Here is a 14,273-nt window from a genome sequence, read left to right on the forward strand (position 1 = left end):
ATACACAGCTTCTAGCCACTTTTTGGAACTCTTATATAAATTCAATTCAAAGTCAACATTCAACCACTACATCATGTGTTCACACATTTCCTTCTCAATAGCCTCTTGCAACCTCTCTTTTTTGTTACTTTTGGAGTCTAGAGATTGTTGCAGCTCTAAGTAGTCCGTGTTCAGCCTATGGACAGTATCCAATACTACTCCTAGTACTCCTAGTTTATCCCTCCTCTTCTTTGCTTACACCTTATTTTATTTATATTACCTAAAGCTTTTATATGTGTGTTTACACAAACACACACACATAAATCGAGAGAGGAAGAATAAACATCAGAACAATATAGTGTGGTTGAACATATGGAGATAGTGAATAAAGAAATATACATTTATAAAAGCTTTATTTGTTATCATCATTGAATCCATTGCTCAAACTAGGACCTGTGGATGCCACTAATTAGCATGGATGTGCTAACCAAACTAGTACCATGAAGCATAAGCTATCTCCATAGGTGGTTGAGGCACTGATCCTTGAGTTATATTTCTTTCTTCAACTAGTATCTTATTCAGCTTCTCTTTAATTGCACCGTCCACTGCTTCCTACTTTTGGAACTCTTATAACTCAACTAAATCCAATTCAAAGACGTTAGTATTCAACCACTGCATCATGTGTTCACACATTTCCCTCTCAATAGCCTCTTGCAACCTCTCTTTTTTCTTCTTTTTAGAGTTTAGAGACTATTGCAGCTCTTAGTACTCCATGTTCAGCATATGGATAGCATCCAATACTACCCCTAATACTCCTAGTTTAGCCCTCGTTTTCTTTGCTTACCCCTCATTTTATTTGTATTACCTAAAGCTTTTATATGTGTGTTTATACACACACACACATAAACCAAGATAGAAAGAATAAACATTAGGACAATGTAGTGTGGTTAAACATATGAAAATAGAGAATAAAGAAATTTACATTTATAAAAAGCTTTATTTGTTACCATAATTGAATCTATTGCTCAAACTAGGACATGTGGATGCCATTGAATTAGTACTGATGTGCTGACCAGACTAGTACAACGAAGCATAAGCTATGGTTGAGGCACTAACCTTTGAGTTATTTTTCTTGCTTCAACTAGTATCTTGTTCACCTTCTCTTTAACTACACCATCCACTGTTTCAAGCCACTTTTGAAACTCTTGTAGCTCAACCAAACTCAATTCCTTAAAATTAGCATTCAATCACTACACAACGTGTTCATCCATTTCCTTCTCAAAGCCTCTTGCAACCTCTCATTTTTCTTCTTTTTAGAGTCTAGAGACTATTACAGCTCTAAGTATTCTATCTTTGGCCCATAAACTGTATACATTCCTGCCCTAGTACTCCAAGTTTGGCCCTCCTCTTCTTTGCTTACCCCTCATTTTATTTTTATTACTCAAAACTTGCATATGTGTGTACACACACACAAGAGAGAAAAAGAATAAAAATAAAGACAATGTTGTGTGGTTGACATATGGAAATAAAAATAAAAAAAATCATTTGTAATAAATTTATTTGTTAGTATCAATGAATCCATTATCCGAATTAGGACCTGTGGAAGCCACTGAATCAACATTGATATGCTGTCCAAACTGGTGCTGCGAAGGATAAGCTATCTCCATAGGTGGTTGAGACATGAACCCTTTAGTTATTTTCCTTGCTTCAACTGGTATTTTGTTCACCTTTTCTTTGATTGCACCATCCATTGTTTTGAGCAACTTTTCAAACTATTGCAGCTCAACAAAACTCAATTCTAATATGTTAGGATTTAATCACTACATCATGTATTAGCCCATTTGCTTGTCAATAGCCTCTTGCAACGTCTTCTTAAATTTTCTTCTTTTTAGAGTCTAGAGAGTGTTGCAGCTCTAACTACTCCACGTTCAGGCTATCAATATTATTCATTACTACCCCTAGTTGTCCATGTTCAACCCTCTTCTTCTTTGCTTACCCCTCATTTTATTTCTATTACCTAAAACGTGCATATGTGTGCACACACACATACTGGGAGAAGAAGAATAAACATTAGGACATTGTAGTATGGTTGAACATATGAAGATAGAGAATGAAGAAATTTTGATTTATAGAAGTTTTATTTGGTAACATCAATTAATCTATTGGTCGAATTAGCACCTATGGAAGCCATTGAATTAGTCATGATGTGCTGACCAAACTAGTATCGTGAAGCATAAGCTATCTCCATAGGTGTCTGAGGCACTGAGTTTTGAGTTGGTTTTCTTTTTTTAACTAGTATCTTATTCACCTTCTCTTTGATTGCACCATCCAGTGCTTCTAGCCACTTTTGGAACTCGTATAGCTCAACAAAATCCAATTCAAAGATGTTAGTATTCAACCACTGCATCATGTGTTCACACATTCACTCTCAATAGCCTTTTGCATCCTCTCTTTTTTCTTGTTTTTGAAGTCTCAAGAGTATTACGGCTCTAAGTACTCCGTCTTCAGCCTATGGACAATATCCAATACTACACCTACTACTCCTAGTTTAGCCCTCCTCTTCTTTGCTTACCACTTGTTTTATTTGTATTACCTAAAGCTTTCATATGTGTGTTTATACACACACACACAAACCGAGAGAGAGGAAAAAATAAACATTAGGAGAATGTAGTGTGGTTGAACATATGGAAATAGAGAATAAAAAAATTTACATTTATAAAAGCTTTATTTGTTAGCATCATTGAATCAATTGCTCGAACTAGGACTTGTGGAAGCCATTGAATTAGCATTGATGTGCTGACCAGACTGGTAGTACGAAGCAGAAGCTATCTTGGTTGAGGCACCGATCCTTGAGTTATTTTTCTTGCTTCAACTAGTATCCTCTTCACCTTCTCTTTGACTGGACCATCCACTATTTTCAACCACTTTTGGAACTGTTGCAGCTCAATTAAACCCAATTCCATGACATCATCATTCAACCATTGCATAATGTGCTTGCCCATTGCCTTCTCAATAGCCTCTTGCAACCTCTTATTTTTCTTCTATTTAGATCTAGAGACTATTGCAACTCTAAGTATTCCATGTTTGGACCATGCACTATATACATTCCTTTCGCTAGTACTCCAAGGTCAATCCTCCTCTTCTTTGCTTACCCCTCATTTTATTTCTATTACTTAAAACTTGTATATGTGTGTGTACAAACACATACAAGAGAAGAACAATAAAAATTAGAACAATGTTGTGTGATTGACATATGGAAATAAAGAATAAAAAAATTCATTTATAATAATTTTATTTGTTACCATCAATGAATCCATTGCTCGAACTAGAGCCTATGGAAGCCATTGAATCTGCATTGATGTGCTGTCCAAATTGGTACTGTGAAGCATATGCTATCTCCATAGGTGGTTGAGGCACTAACCCTTTAGTTATTTTCATTGCTTCAACTAGTTTCTTGTTCACCTTCTCTTTGACTGCACCATCCATTGTTTTGAGCAACTTTTTAAACTATTGCAGCTCAACAAAACTCAATTCTAATATGTTAGGATTTAACCACTGCATCATGTGTTCACCCATTTTCTTGTCAATAGCCTCTTGCAACGTCTCCTTAAAATTTCTTATTTTTAGTCTAGAGACAGTTGTAGCTCTAACTACTCCTTGTCCATTACTGCCTTAGTTGTCCAATTACCTAAAACTTGTATATGTGTGTGTAGACACACACACACACACACACACACACAAGGTGACTAGGAGAAGAAGAATAAACATTAGGACATTGTAGTGTGGTTGAACATATGAAGATAGAGAATAAAGAAATTTTGATTTATAGAAGTTTTATTTGGTAACATCAATGAATTTGTTGGTCTAGTTAGCACCTATGGAAGCCATTGAATTATTTATGATGTGCTGACCAAACTAGTACCACAAAACTTAAGCTATCTCCATAGGTGGTTGAGGCACTGACTTTTGAGTTGTTTTTCTTGCTTCAACTAGTATCTTATTCACCTTCTCTTTGATTGCACCATCTAGTGCTTCTAGACACTTTTGGAACTTATATAGCTCAATGAAATCCAATTCAAAGATGTTAGTATTCAATCACTCCATCATGTGTTCGCATATTTCCCTCTCAATAGCCTTTTGCAACCTCTCTTTTTTCTTATTTTTGAAGTCTTGAGACTATTGCGGCTCTAAGTACTCCGTCTTCAGCCTATGAACAATATCCAATACTACCCCTACTACTCCTTGTCGAGCCCTCCTCTTCTTTGCTCACCGCTCATTTTATTTGTATTACATAAAGCTTTTATATGTGTGTTTTATACAGACACAAACACACACAGAAGTCGAGAGAGGAAAAATAAACATTAGGACAATGTAGTGTAGTTGAACATACGAAAATAGAGAATAGAAAATTTAAATTTATAAAATCTTTATTGTTAGCATCATTGAATCCATTGCTCGAATTAGGACTTGCGGAAGCCATTGAATTAGCATTGATGTGCTAACCAAACTGGTAGTACGAAGCAGAAGCTATAGGTGGTTGAGGCACCAATCCTTGAGTTATTTTTCTTGCTTCAACAAGTATCCTCTTCACATTCTCTTTTACTGCACCATCCACTATTTCCAACCACTTTTGGAACTGTTGCAGCTCAATTAAACCCAATTCCATGACATTAGCATTCAACCATTGCATAATGTGCTCGCCCATTGCCTTCTCAATAGCCTCCAGCAACCTCTCATTTTTCTTCTTTTCAGATTCTAGAGACTATTGTAGCTCTAGGTATTTCATGTTCGGCCCATGCACTATATACATTCCTTTTGCTAGTACTCCAAGGTCAATCCTCCTCTTCTTTGCTTACCCCTCGTTTTATTTCTATTATTCAAAACTTGTATATGTGTGTGTACACACACACACGAGAGAGAAGAATAAAAATTAGGACAATATTGTGTGGTTGACATATGGAAATAAAGAATAAAAATTCATTTATAATAATTTTATTTGTAACCATCAATGAATCCATTGCTCGAACTAGAACATGTGAAAGCCATTGAGTCAGCATTAGTGTGCTGTCCAAACTGGTATTATGAAGCATATGCTATCTCCATAGGTGGTTGAGGCACTTCCTCTTGAGTTATTTTTATTGCTTCAATTGTATCTTGTTCACCTTCTCTTTGACTACGCCATGCATTGTCTCTAGCCACTTTTGAAACTGTTATAGCTCAATAAAACTCAATTTCTAATATGTTAGGATTTAACCACTGCATCATGTGTTTGCCAATTTCCTTGTCAATAGCCTCTTGCAACGTCTCCTTAAATTTTCTTCTTTTCAGAGTATAGAGACTGTTGCAGCTCTAAGTACTCCATGTTCATTCTATTGACAATATTATAGCCTCTTGTACTCGATGTTCAACCTATGGATGGTGTTCGTTACCCACATGCATAAATGGTAGCCTGTACTTTCTGAAGATATGCTTGGTGAAATGATTATTGTAGCACCCGGTTTTAAGGAAAAAATCAGATACACACTATATATGAGTCCAGGAAATCAAATCTCACATATAGCCACAAATAAGGGTAATATCAGAAGACAAATGCTGAACTATAACGTACTTAGCATAAAGATATAACCTTAGATAGCAAACATCGGATAGACAATTTGGATCTTCAGGTAAAGACCGCACTTCACAGGGACAACTGACTGGTTGATCACAAGCCTAACTCTTTCAGACTAGCAATCTGATACCCATCCATGAATTTTCCAAAGTATTGAAAAGTAAAGCAAGCGTAAGTACATATCGTTCTCAGCAACATAATATGGGGTTTATGAGGCTCAAATAGGCAAGACATGGGTTTGACTGCATGTAGCTTTTAGTTGTCATAGTTTTAGCATATGAGTAGCATCAAGTTGTTGTAATCCCAAAGTAAACCCATGATCGGATAAAATGAATAATGAATAGCATAAATAATATAATAGTCATTAGTGACTATCTATTCCGTAAGGGTTCCAAGGCCGCTCGTGACCCTGAGCGTGGCTGTTATAGTAGTTTTACACTCTGCAGAGTTTGTACGCTTTCACCATGAGCCATGATTTACCCTTTCACCCAAGGTGATCGGCCTCTTGATCCACTACCAAGGAAGGTCGATAGGGTTCACTATTAAGTCTTTTAAAGGTTTGTCTAACAAGTTGGGGCCTCTAGGTTACCAATTGCCAAGGGAATATAGAGCCCCCCTTCCGAATGGTCGGTTGGGGAAAGATGAGTGATTTTTGTAATTTTTAGATTTTTAGAAGATCATTTTCAGTTCAAAAACAATTTTAGAAAAAACTAAAATCATTTTGAATCCTCAAAAAATATTTTCTAAAATTCTAAAAATTGAAGAAAAACTTCGAGACATATATTGGGAGATGATGAATCTATATATGTTATTTGGACCCCTTGAAAAAGGATTTTAGAGCATAAAAGTATTAGATTAAGCTCTAGCAAAAATAGGTAAAGGCTCTGAAGAAGTCCGGTAAATTCCATGCAGGATTGGATGATGCCCAAACATGTTTTTTCAAACCTTCCACACCCAAAAGCACCAAAATCAAGCAACAACCAAGCACCATATCAACAAAAGCCCATCAAATTAATTCGCAAAAATTTGAAAATTCATATTTTTCCTATAACTAAATTTGCACTAGCTCAAACTAAATTTGGTAAATTTTATCCAAATCTTAAAACCATTCATTTTATTTAGTGTTTCTATTCACAACCCAAAATTAGAAATCTTGGAGTGTGACACCCACAAACACAAACACACACATTAATGGGTTTGTATAATTGTAGGTGTGCTTTTTCTTGAGTTGAGAGGAAGGAAAACGAATTTAGATGCATCCTGAGAATTGCCTCTTTACTCATCCATGACGGTCTTAAATGTTGCAGCCTCAAAATCACATAAGACACATAACATGCGATAGGCATCAGGCTCTAGTAGGATATCACTCAAGTCATGAAGAAACTAACAAGAACACCATCAATAAGGAAACATGTGTCATATCACTATTTGTCTATCTCTGTATTGGCTATAGAGAGATAGAGATGATAGGGAATGTGTTGATGGCAAAATCCACTTGACAACACGAGAACATGGTGTATAGGCGCCATTGTACACATTCGGTGTTTGGCACACAATAGAGAACTATTGCTCCATGGAGGTAAAGATGTCTTTGTGGTTTGCTACAAAATACACACTCAAAACAATGGATCTAGGAAGAGAAAAAAAATATAATGTGTTTGCAGAAAACCGTAAGCAAGGATAATTGTTGTCAAAAGGCAAAGAAAGAAAGGAGGAACAAGATACTCCCCTATCTCTATTACAACAAGCTAAGGACATGTATTTAGCCTCTACTGTGTTTACCCTTTTTGTTTCCTTGAGATCTCCTTTGGCCCTGAAAGTTGAAGCTTTTTTTTTCTCCTTTAGCGGGTTGTGAAATAGTTCTTGTGAAAAAACACTAGCCAAGGAGGGGTCTAAATAGCCTGCTAGTGCATGCACACACAACTGAATGTGAAGTTACATATTACATACTATTTGCTTTAGTAAAGGTATAGACACACATTCACAGGTTTGTTCCCCTCTCAAGCCAAATATGCTACTAAAATATTGGACAAGGCCAATATGTCATCATGCAATCCTTGCCAAACTCCACTCGAGGTTCATTCCATGTTGTCCACCAAAGATGGACCACCGGTTGCTGATCTTACTCTATATCGCAGTCTCGCTGGTGCTTTACAATACTTGACATTGACATGGCTCATGCCATTCAACAAGTTTGCTTATATATGCATGACCCTTGTGAGTCTTATTTTGCTCTCATCAAACGTACTTTGCGGTATATCAAAGGCACTATGGAGTATGGTGGTACTCTCTCTCACAGCCGGTCGCATGATTTGCTCCAGTGGCGGAGTGTGGGGACAAATTAGAGAGGGGGGGGGAGGGGGGCTAATTTCAGGCTAAATTGAATATCATGCATATGTATATTTGTGATCCAAAATCTATATCCAAATGAGAGTAGCTGCGTGTGCAACTGCTGGCTATTGCAGTACCTCGACTCATCGAGTAGGAGGGCAAGAGACGTAGCTGCAAGGGCTCTACTAGCTAACTAGCTGCTACTACTACTACCATGTGTTGTGCACAAGGTGCATGCACTTATCCTCGATTGAGAAAGCCTGACAAAAAATGTGAAAGAATAGAAGCTTGGTCATGCAGAAAGGTCATAAGATGTGAGTGAGAATGACAATATATGCAGAGCTGCAGGTGCGCTAGTATGCTACATGCATGTCTTCACATGTGCATGTGCGCTAGAAGCATACAAAATATAGCATAATCCTTTGAAAATTATGGCATAGAAGGGGGGGGGGGGGCAAGCCCAATTTCGCCCTAACGTAGCTCTGGCCGTGATTTGATCGTCTACTTAGATGCCGATTGGGCAAGCTACCTGGATACCCGCCGCTCTACTTCTGGATATTGTGTGTTTCTTGGCGATAATCCAAGCGCCAACACACACTTTCTCGCAGTCTAGCAGACTAGCACTGAGGTTGAATACAAGGAAGTCGCTAATGCTGTGGTTGAGGCTCGATGGATTCATCAATTCTTGGGTGAGCTTTGTCGCCTGTTAACACGTGCTACTCTTATATTTGTGACAATATCAATGCGGTGTATTTGTTAACAAACTCAGTTTATCACCAAAGACCAAACATGTGGAAATCAGTCTCTATTTTGTCCAAGAGCATGTGGCCCTTGGAGCTTTGCGGCTTCTTCATGTTGCTACATCTCTTCAATATGCCGATATATTTACTAAGGGTTGTCAATTGTTATCTTCATCAACTTCTGATCTAATCTCAATGTTTGCTCCTCTTCCGGTTGAGACTACTGGGGGATATTAGAATATGAATAGCCAAAAAGTCTTGTATAGTCTAAAATAAAGAGTCTCAAATAGTTCACTTGAGCTTAGGAACCGAATTTGTCGTCAGCAGTGTTTTTTGCTCATAGTAAATTAGCCAACAATACTTTCTATCACACCTTAACAGAGTACTTTCTTTCTGCCATGGCTTATCAACCAACAGTATTTTTTGTCAAAAGCAGTGATTATCTGTCAATCACTAGCGCCCCCTCTGCCGGTATATCTAGCGCTCCCATCGGATCTGACTAGAGCAGATCTTGAGCGTGGGTTGGTGGCTCAGGGCTTGCAGGAGGCGTTGGCCGTCGCCGGCGTAGAGCAGTAGTCGTAGGCGGATCTGCATCTTCAAGCTCTCCTCCGGTCGATTCGTGTGAGTCTTCGACCTCTGCTCAGGTCGATTCATGCCGGCGAGGGGCTCAGTGCTCGGCTCACGACGCGAAATTACGAGCGGCAGCAGCAAACCGGGCTTTCAAGCCCGGCTCTCCTCGTGAGCTGCCTTAGGGCTCGTTCGTTTAACTATTGTTCCCGATGGATTCATTCCTGATGATAAAAATAGTATAAATTTACACAATGTTCCTGGCTGGAATCATTTCAGACCTGCATTCCATGAGAAACGAACGGGGCTTTAGCGGGCCACGTGACAGTGACGAAGGGTCGCAGTCGCTGCTGGACGGACTACAGACAGAGAGGCGAAGCATGCAATTGAATTTTCGCTAGCGGAAAGTTATCATCTAATCTCCAACCCTCCTTCCTACGGCTGGATCTGAAAATTGACGACCTGAACCCCTGAACGGTGCCGGTAGCAATTGCAGGTCTCACTCACATGCTAAATCCAGCAACCAAACACGAAGGAATATATGTGATCTGGACAGAACATGCAAGCGAATAATACATAGAGTCGTACCAACCCTACACAGTTCAACGAATTAATCACTGGGTTCACGGGCATGCTCACGTCCAAAATCCCAGCGACATTTTATAAGCGCTAAGCGGAATGATCCAGACGGGGCCAGCTCGAGCACCACATGGCGTCGCTCCATCTCGCATCTATAAATACCATTGGCCATGCACACCCGCACTCCCACACAGCAATACAGCACACTAGCAGCAGCAGCAGCAGCTCGAGCTAGCTTAGCTACTACGTGTGTGCAATCAGCTCGATCGCCATGGCTGCAAGAGCGGCGCTCATCCTGGCTGTCAGCCTGGTCCTTGCTGCAGTGGCGAGCGCGACCTACTGCCCGCCGCCACCGGCCCCAAAGCCGCCGACGCCCACGCCCAGCGGGCACCACTGCCCCAGGGACTCTCTGAAGCTGGGCGTGTGCGCCAACGTGCTGGGCCTGGTGAAGGCCAAGATCGGCTCGCCGCCGTACCAGCCGTGCTGCTCGCTGCTGGATGGGCTCGTCGACCTGGAGGCCGCCGTCTGCCTCTGCACCGCTATCAAGGCCAACATCCTCGGCATCAACCTGAACCTCCCCATCGACCTCAGCCTCATCCTCAACAACTGTGGCAAGAACTGCCCCAACGATTTCCACTGCGCATAGATGATCAATTGATCGTCATCCATCGCTGGCCGCAGTTCATCAATCATCATTCCGTGGCATGATATGATACGATGCTTTGCTTAATTTGTGGTTGAGATCTTCCTGTCAGTTCCAGCTTAATTATTTATTTTGATTATTTGTCTCTTTATACGTGTGCATGTATATGCCTTGCCTGGGGTGATCAGTTAATTACTGATCGCTGTTACAATGTATTCTTGATTTGTTCTCATGAGTCATGATCTGTTTGTAATGGTTCGGTCAATAAATGAAGAAGTAGTTTCTTTTTGATAAAATTGAGTATGTAATTCATTTGATAAATTGCTAATAACGCTAAGAGCAATGGTCATAGTTTTAAACCTACAAAAAGCTGTTGTAACACGTGATGAGATAGTGATATATAGATGGCCCGGTACCCATTTATATATATATATATATATATATATATATATATATATATATATATATATATATATATATATATATATATATATATATATATCTTGGTCTCTTTTCTTGAGATATCAATAATCATGCCACAATATTAACCTATAGATCATAACATTAGAAATCAGTGAGACAGTGATGAATAATACTTCTGCATATATGAAAGAAAACTCCTCTGTGCATATATATATATGAAAGAAAAACCCCTCTGTGCATCTTGATGAATGGCACGTGTCCCTTGTGAATCATTCCCACTATCTTGTTTGATGCACAACTCATGTGTATTGGAGTGGATTTGAGTCGAAGTGTAATTTCTGCTCCAATGCACATTGATTAAGGTGGATTAGATACGTACAAGTGCATCCAAAAGAGGCCTAAGGGTTTGTTTTGTTCAGTTAGCCTCCACTTTGAGAGGATTAGAAGGGATTAAGGAAGATTTTGACTTCTGCTAGGGGATGGAATCCTCAATTCCTTGCAATCCCCCTGGATTGAAGGCTAAACGAAACTTTAGTCTTGTTGGAATTAGCATGGCATTTTAGATCAAGCAGAAAATTTTGATTAATATGAGGTCTTAAATCAGGCGAGTGATGTTTAGCTTTACTATTTTGTTTACTCTCCCTCTGTTTTTATTTATGTGTCGTATTAGGTTTGTTCTAAGTCAAACATTTTTATCATTAACCATCGATTTCCAAAAAAACAATTATAGAGATTCATGATATAAGATATATGTTTTTAGATTCACTATGAAAAACACTTTCATTATACACAGTCTATAGATTGTAAAACTATAAAAAATTTTCGAAATGGATGGTCAACGATAGCAATGCTTGATCTTAGGACAAACCTAATAATCTGATATGTAAAAAAAGGGAGTATGTATATACATTCGACAAAAATTAATCACTGCAACGTTGAAGATTACAACTGTGACAAATAATGGTGCCGGTACAGATCATGGGGGAATTAAATGAATGTTTCATTTCCTTCAGAATATCCGCTTACAGACCAAACACGCACCAGTACATAGAAGACCCGATCATCGATGTGATACGAATATGTGCTCACGAGTCATGACCACGTAAGCTTCAACCGATGCCCCTAGATTCCGCACCCGTGAACCAGATAACGCGTAGTGCCTCGCGTCCCACTTGTTGCGCTGCTGCTCCCTTGGCCCTTGCGCGCGAACGTCCAACACAAACAACCCATTACGACATGCAATCATATATCCAATAATATTAATACGATAAGCACATACTGATTCGGCCAACCAGTTTATATATATGCCTATGGAGAGTTGGGTTGCTTGATGGTTTATCCTAAGCTTGGCTCGAACGTAGCCATGACCAGATTTAGCAAGGTCCAGTGTATGTGAGGTTACTGTGATGAGTTTGGACTGGCTTGCCAAGACTAGCTCTGTTTGCATTGTTGGTTCGTTATGATTATGATGAGCTTAGACTAGCTTGCCAAGACTATATGTTTGGTTGTTTTTCTTGAGCTATATGCCTATATATGAGATAATCACTTCTTGATCCTATCTCTCTCTTGAGAATCAAGCACCAAATTAATCTCGTTCTTCTTCCAATTAATAGTACAGAAACGATTTTTTAATGATGCCTATTTTTTTTACTGGCAGCAGAAGCAAGTAGAAACAGACGTGCACGTGTGTGCCCATGGCTATAAACGACCAGTGCAGATACACCTAAACTAATGGTAGGCTTAAGAAAACCACTAATGTAAATCCTTGATTTACACTGGTAGTTCACTTAACTATATACTGCCAATGTAAATTGAGTGTACACTAGCGGTTAGCTTAAATGGCCACCGGTGTAAATCTAGGATGTACAATTTTATACACGATTTTTCTTTAAGGCTACCCACTACCATCAGTGTGGATATATTTATACTGGCAATTTTACTGCTTATATGGAACATGTCTACACACGCGTAACACCTCACTTACACTTCTGTGCTCGCTGCGTGTAAAAGGGTTAACCCAGAGACTTATAAGTTAGCCCTCACCATCCTAAACTTCCAAGATGGTAACTAACCCATGAACAACAACTGGGGTGTTACGTTCAACCCCCCTCCCCTTAAATAAGGGTGCCCTCCCACTTGGTACACCCCCTCCACTGGCACATGCAGCAAGGATTGATGCTCCAAACATCATTTGTAACACCCTACATCCAAAACTGCTTATATGTCTTAGCTCCGCATCCTCCCCTTAAATAACGATGCCCTCCCACTTGGTACACCCCCTCCACTGGCACATGCAGCAAGGATTGATGCTCCAAACATCATTTGTAACACCCTACATCCAAAACTACTTATATGTCTTAGCTACGCATGTTGAACGGGCCTGCATACACCTAGCACCTCACTTATATTTTCGTCCTCGCTTTGTGTAAAAGGTTTAACCTAGATGTGCTACGTTTGTAACGACAAGGGTTATAAGCTAGCCCTCACCCTCCTAAACTTCCAAGGTGGTACCAAACCTAACAACAACAACTCCACATGTGCCATATATGGGCCAATTTTATAACTACTATAGGCTTCTAACGGGTTGAGGTGTTACAACATAGACCAAGCCACCTTCGATTGTTGGCATCCTTGAATGTCCAAAAATGCAAAATGCAAGGGGGAGATTTTGGTCCCCATTTCTTCAAAGGCAATTGCTCAAAATGTTAGTTAATGCCTGTCCTATGTCTTTCTGAATGAATGCTCCATAATTGGTGACCTCATTAGGTCTTGGTTTGCATTGTTTGTGTATGGAGAGAGAGAAATCATTGTGTTTAGGTGTTCTAACACCGTATTAGTTATTGTATTAGGTAGCTTCACATATTTCTTTCATTATATATCAACTTCATAACCTTTGGACCCATAGATTTTCATGATTTATTTAAATCTAGATTTTCATGATCTAGATCTAGATGGTGAATTTATTTATTAAAATATATTAATTAATTATTCATATGTTCAACTACACATTAGTATATGTTTATTCAAATGACTAAATTAAGAAAAAGACATGCATATTTCTAGGAAAAAATATTTTCTAAATTGTGTGAAATAATATTCACTAAATCTCGACTAGATTATAAATTTATTTCTTAATATGGTTTAATTAATTATTCACACCTATATGTTAAATTATGTGTTACTGATTATACTGTTTGTTAAGAATGTTTTTTGAGACAATTGAGCAAATATTTCTTTTAAAAAATATGGAGGCCTCTTTCTTATTGTAATGTTATTTTATGATTTGATTTAATTAATAATTATCGGTGGAATCTTTTGTCGTTTAAGATGGAAAGGACAAGGATGTGTAACTTATCAAGAATTGATCCATCATTTCGATTGGATGTTTATGAAAATGTTG

At 38.8% G+C, this 14,273-nt stretch overlaps 1 protein-coding gene across 1 annotated transcript; it reads left to right on the forward strand.

The window, feature by feature from the left end:
- On the forward strand, positions 9,925–10,746 carry LOC8058112 (14 kDa proline-rich protein DC2.15). The gene has a single exon (XM_002464922.2). The coding sequence runs from the start codon at positions 10,079–10,081 to the stop codon at positions 10,451–10,453; it is 375 nt and encodes a 124-aa protein (XP_002464967.1). The 5' UTR covers positions 9,925–10,078; the 3' UTR covers positions 10,454–10,746.

The sequence above is a fragment of the Sorghum bicolor genome, chromosome 1 (assembly GCF_000003195.3).
Source record: "Sorghum bicolor cultivar BTx623 chromosome 1, Sorghum_bicolor_NCBIv3, whole genome shotgun sequence".
Classification (NCBI taxonomy): domain Eukaryota; kingdom Viridiplantae; phylum Streptophyta; class Magnoliopsida; order Poales; family Poaceae; genus Sorghum; species Sorghum bicolor.

What these genes read in the sequence shown, in the direction of transcription:
- LOC8058112 (XM_002464922.2), top strand. Translation starts at nt 10,079, where the DNA reads ATGGCTGCAAGAGCGGCGCTCATCCTGGCTGTCAGCCTGGTCCTTGCT.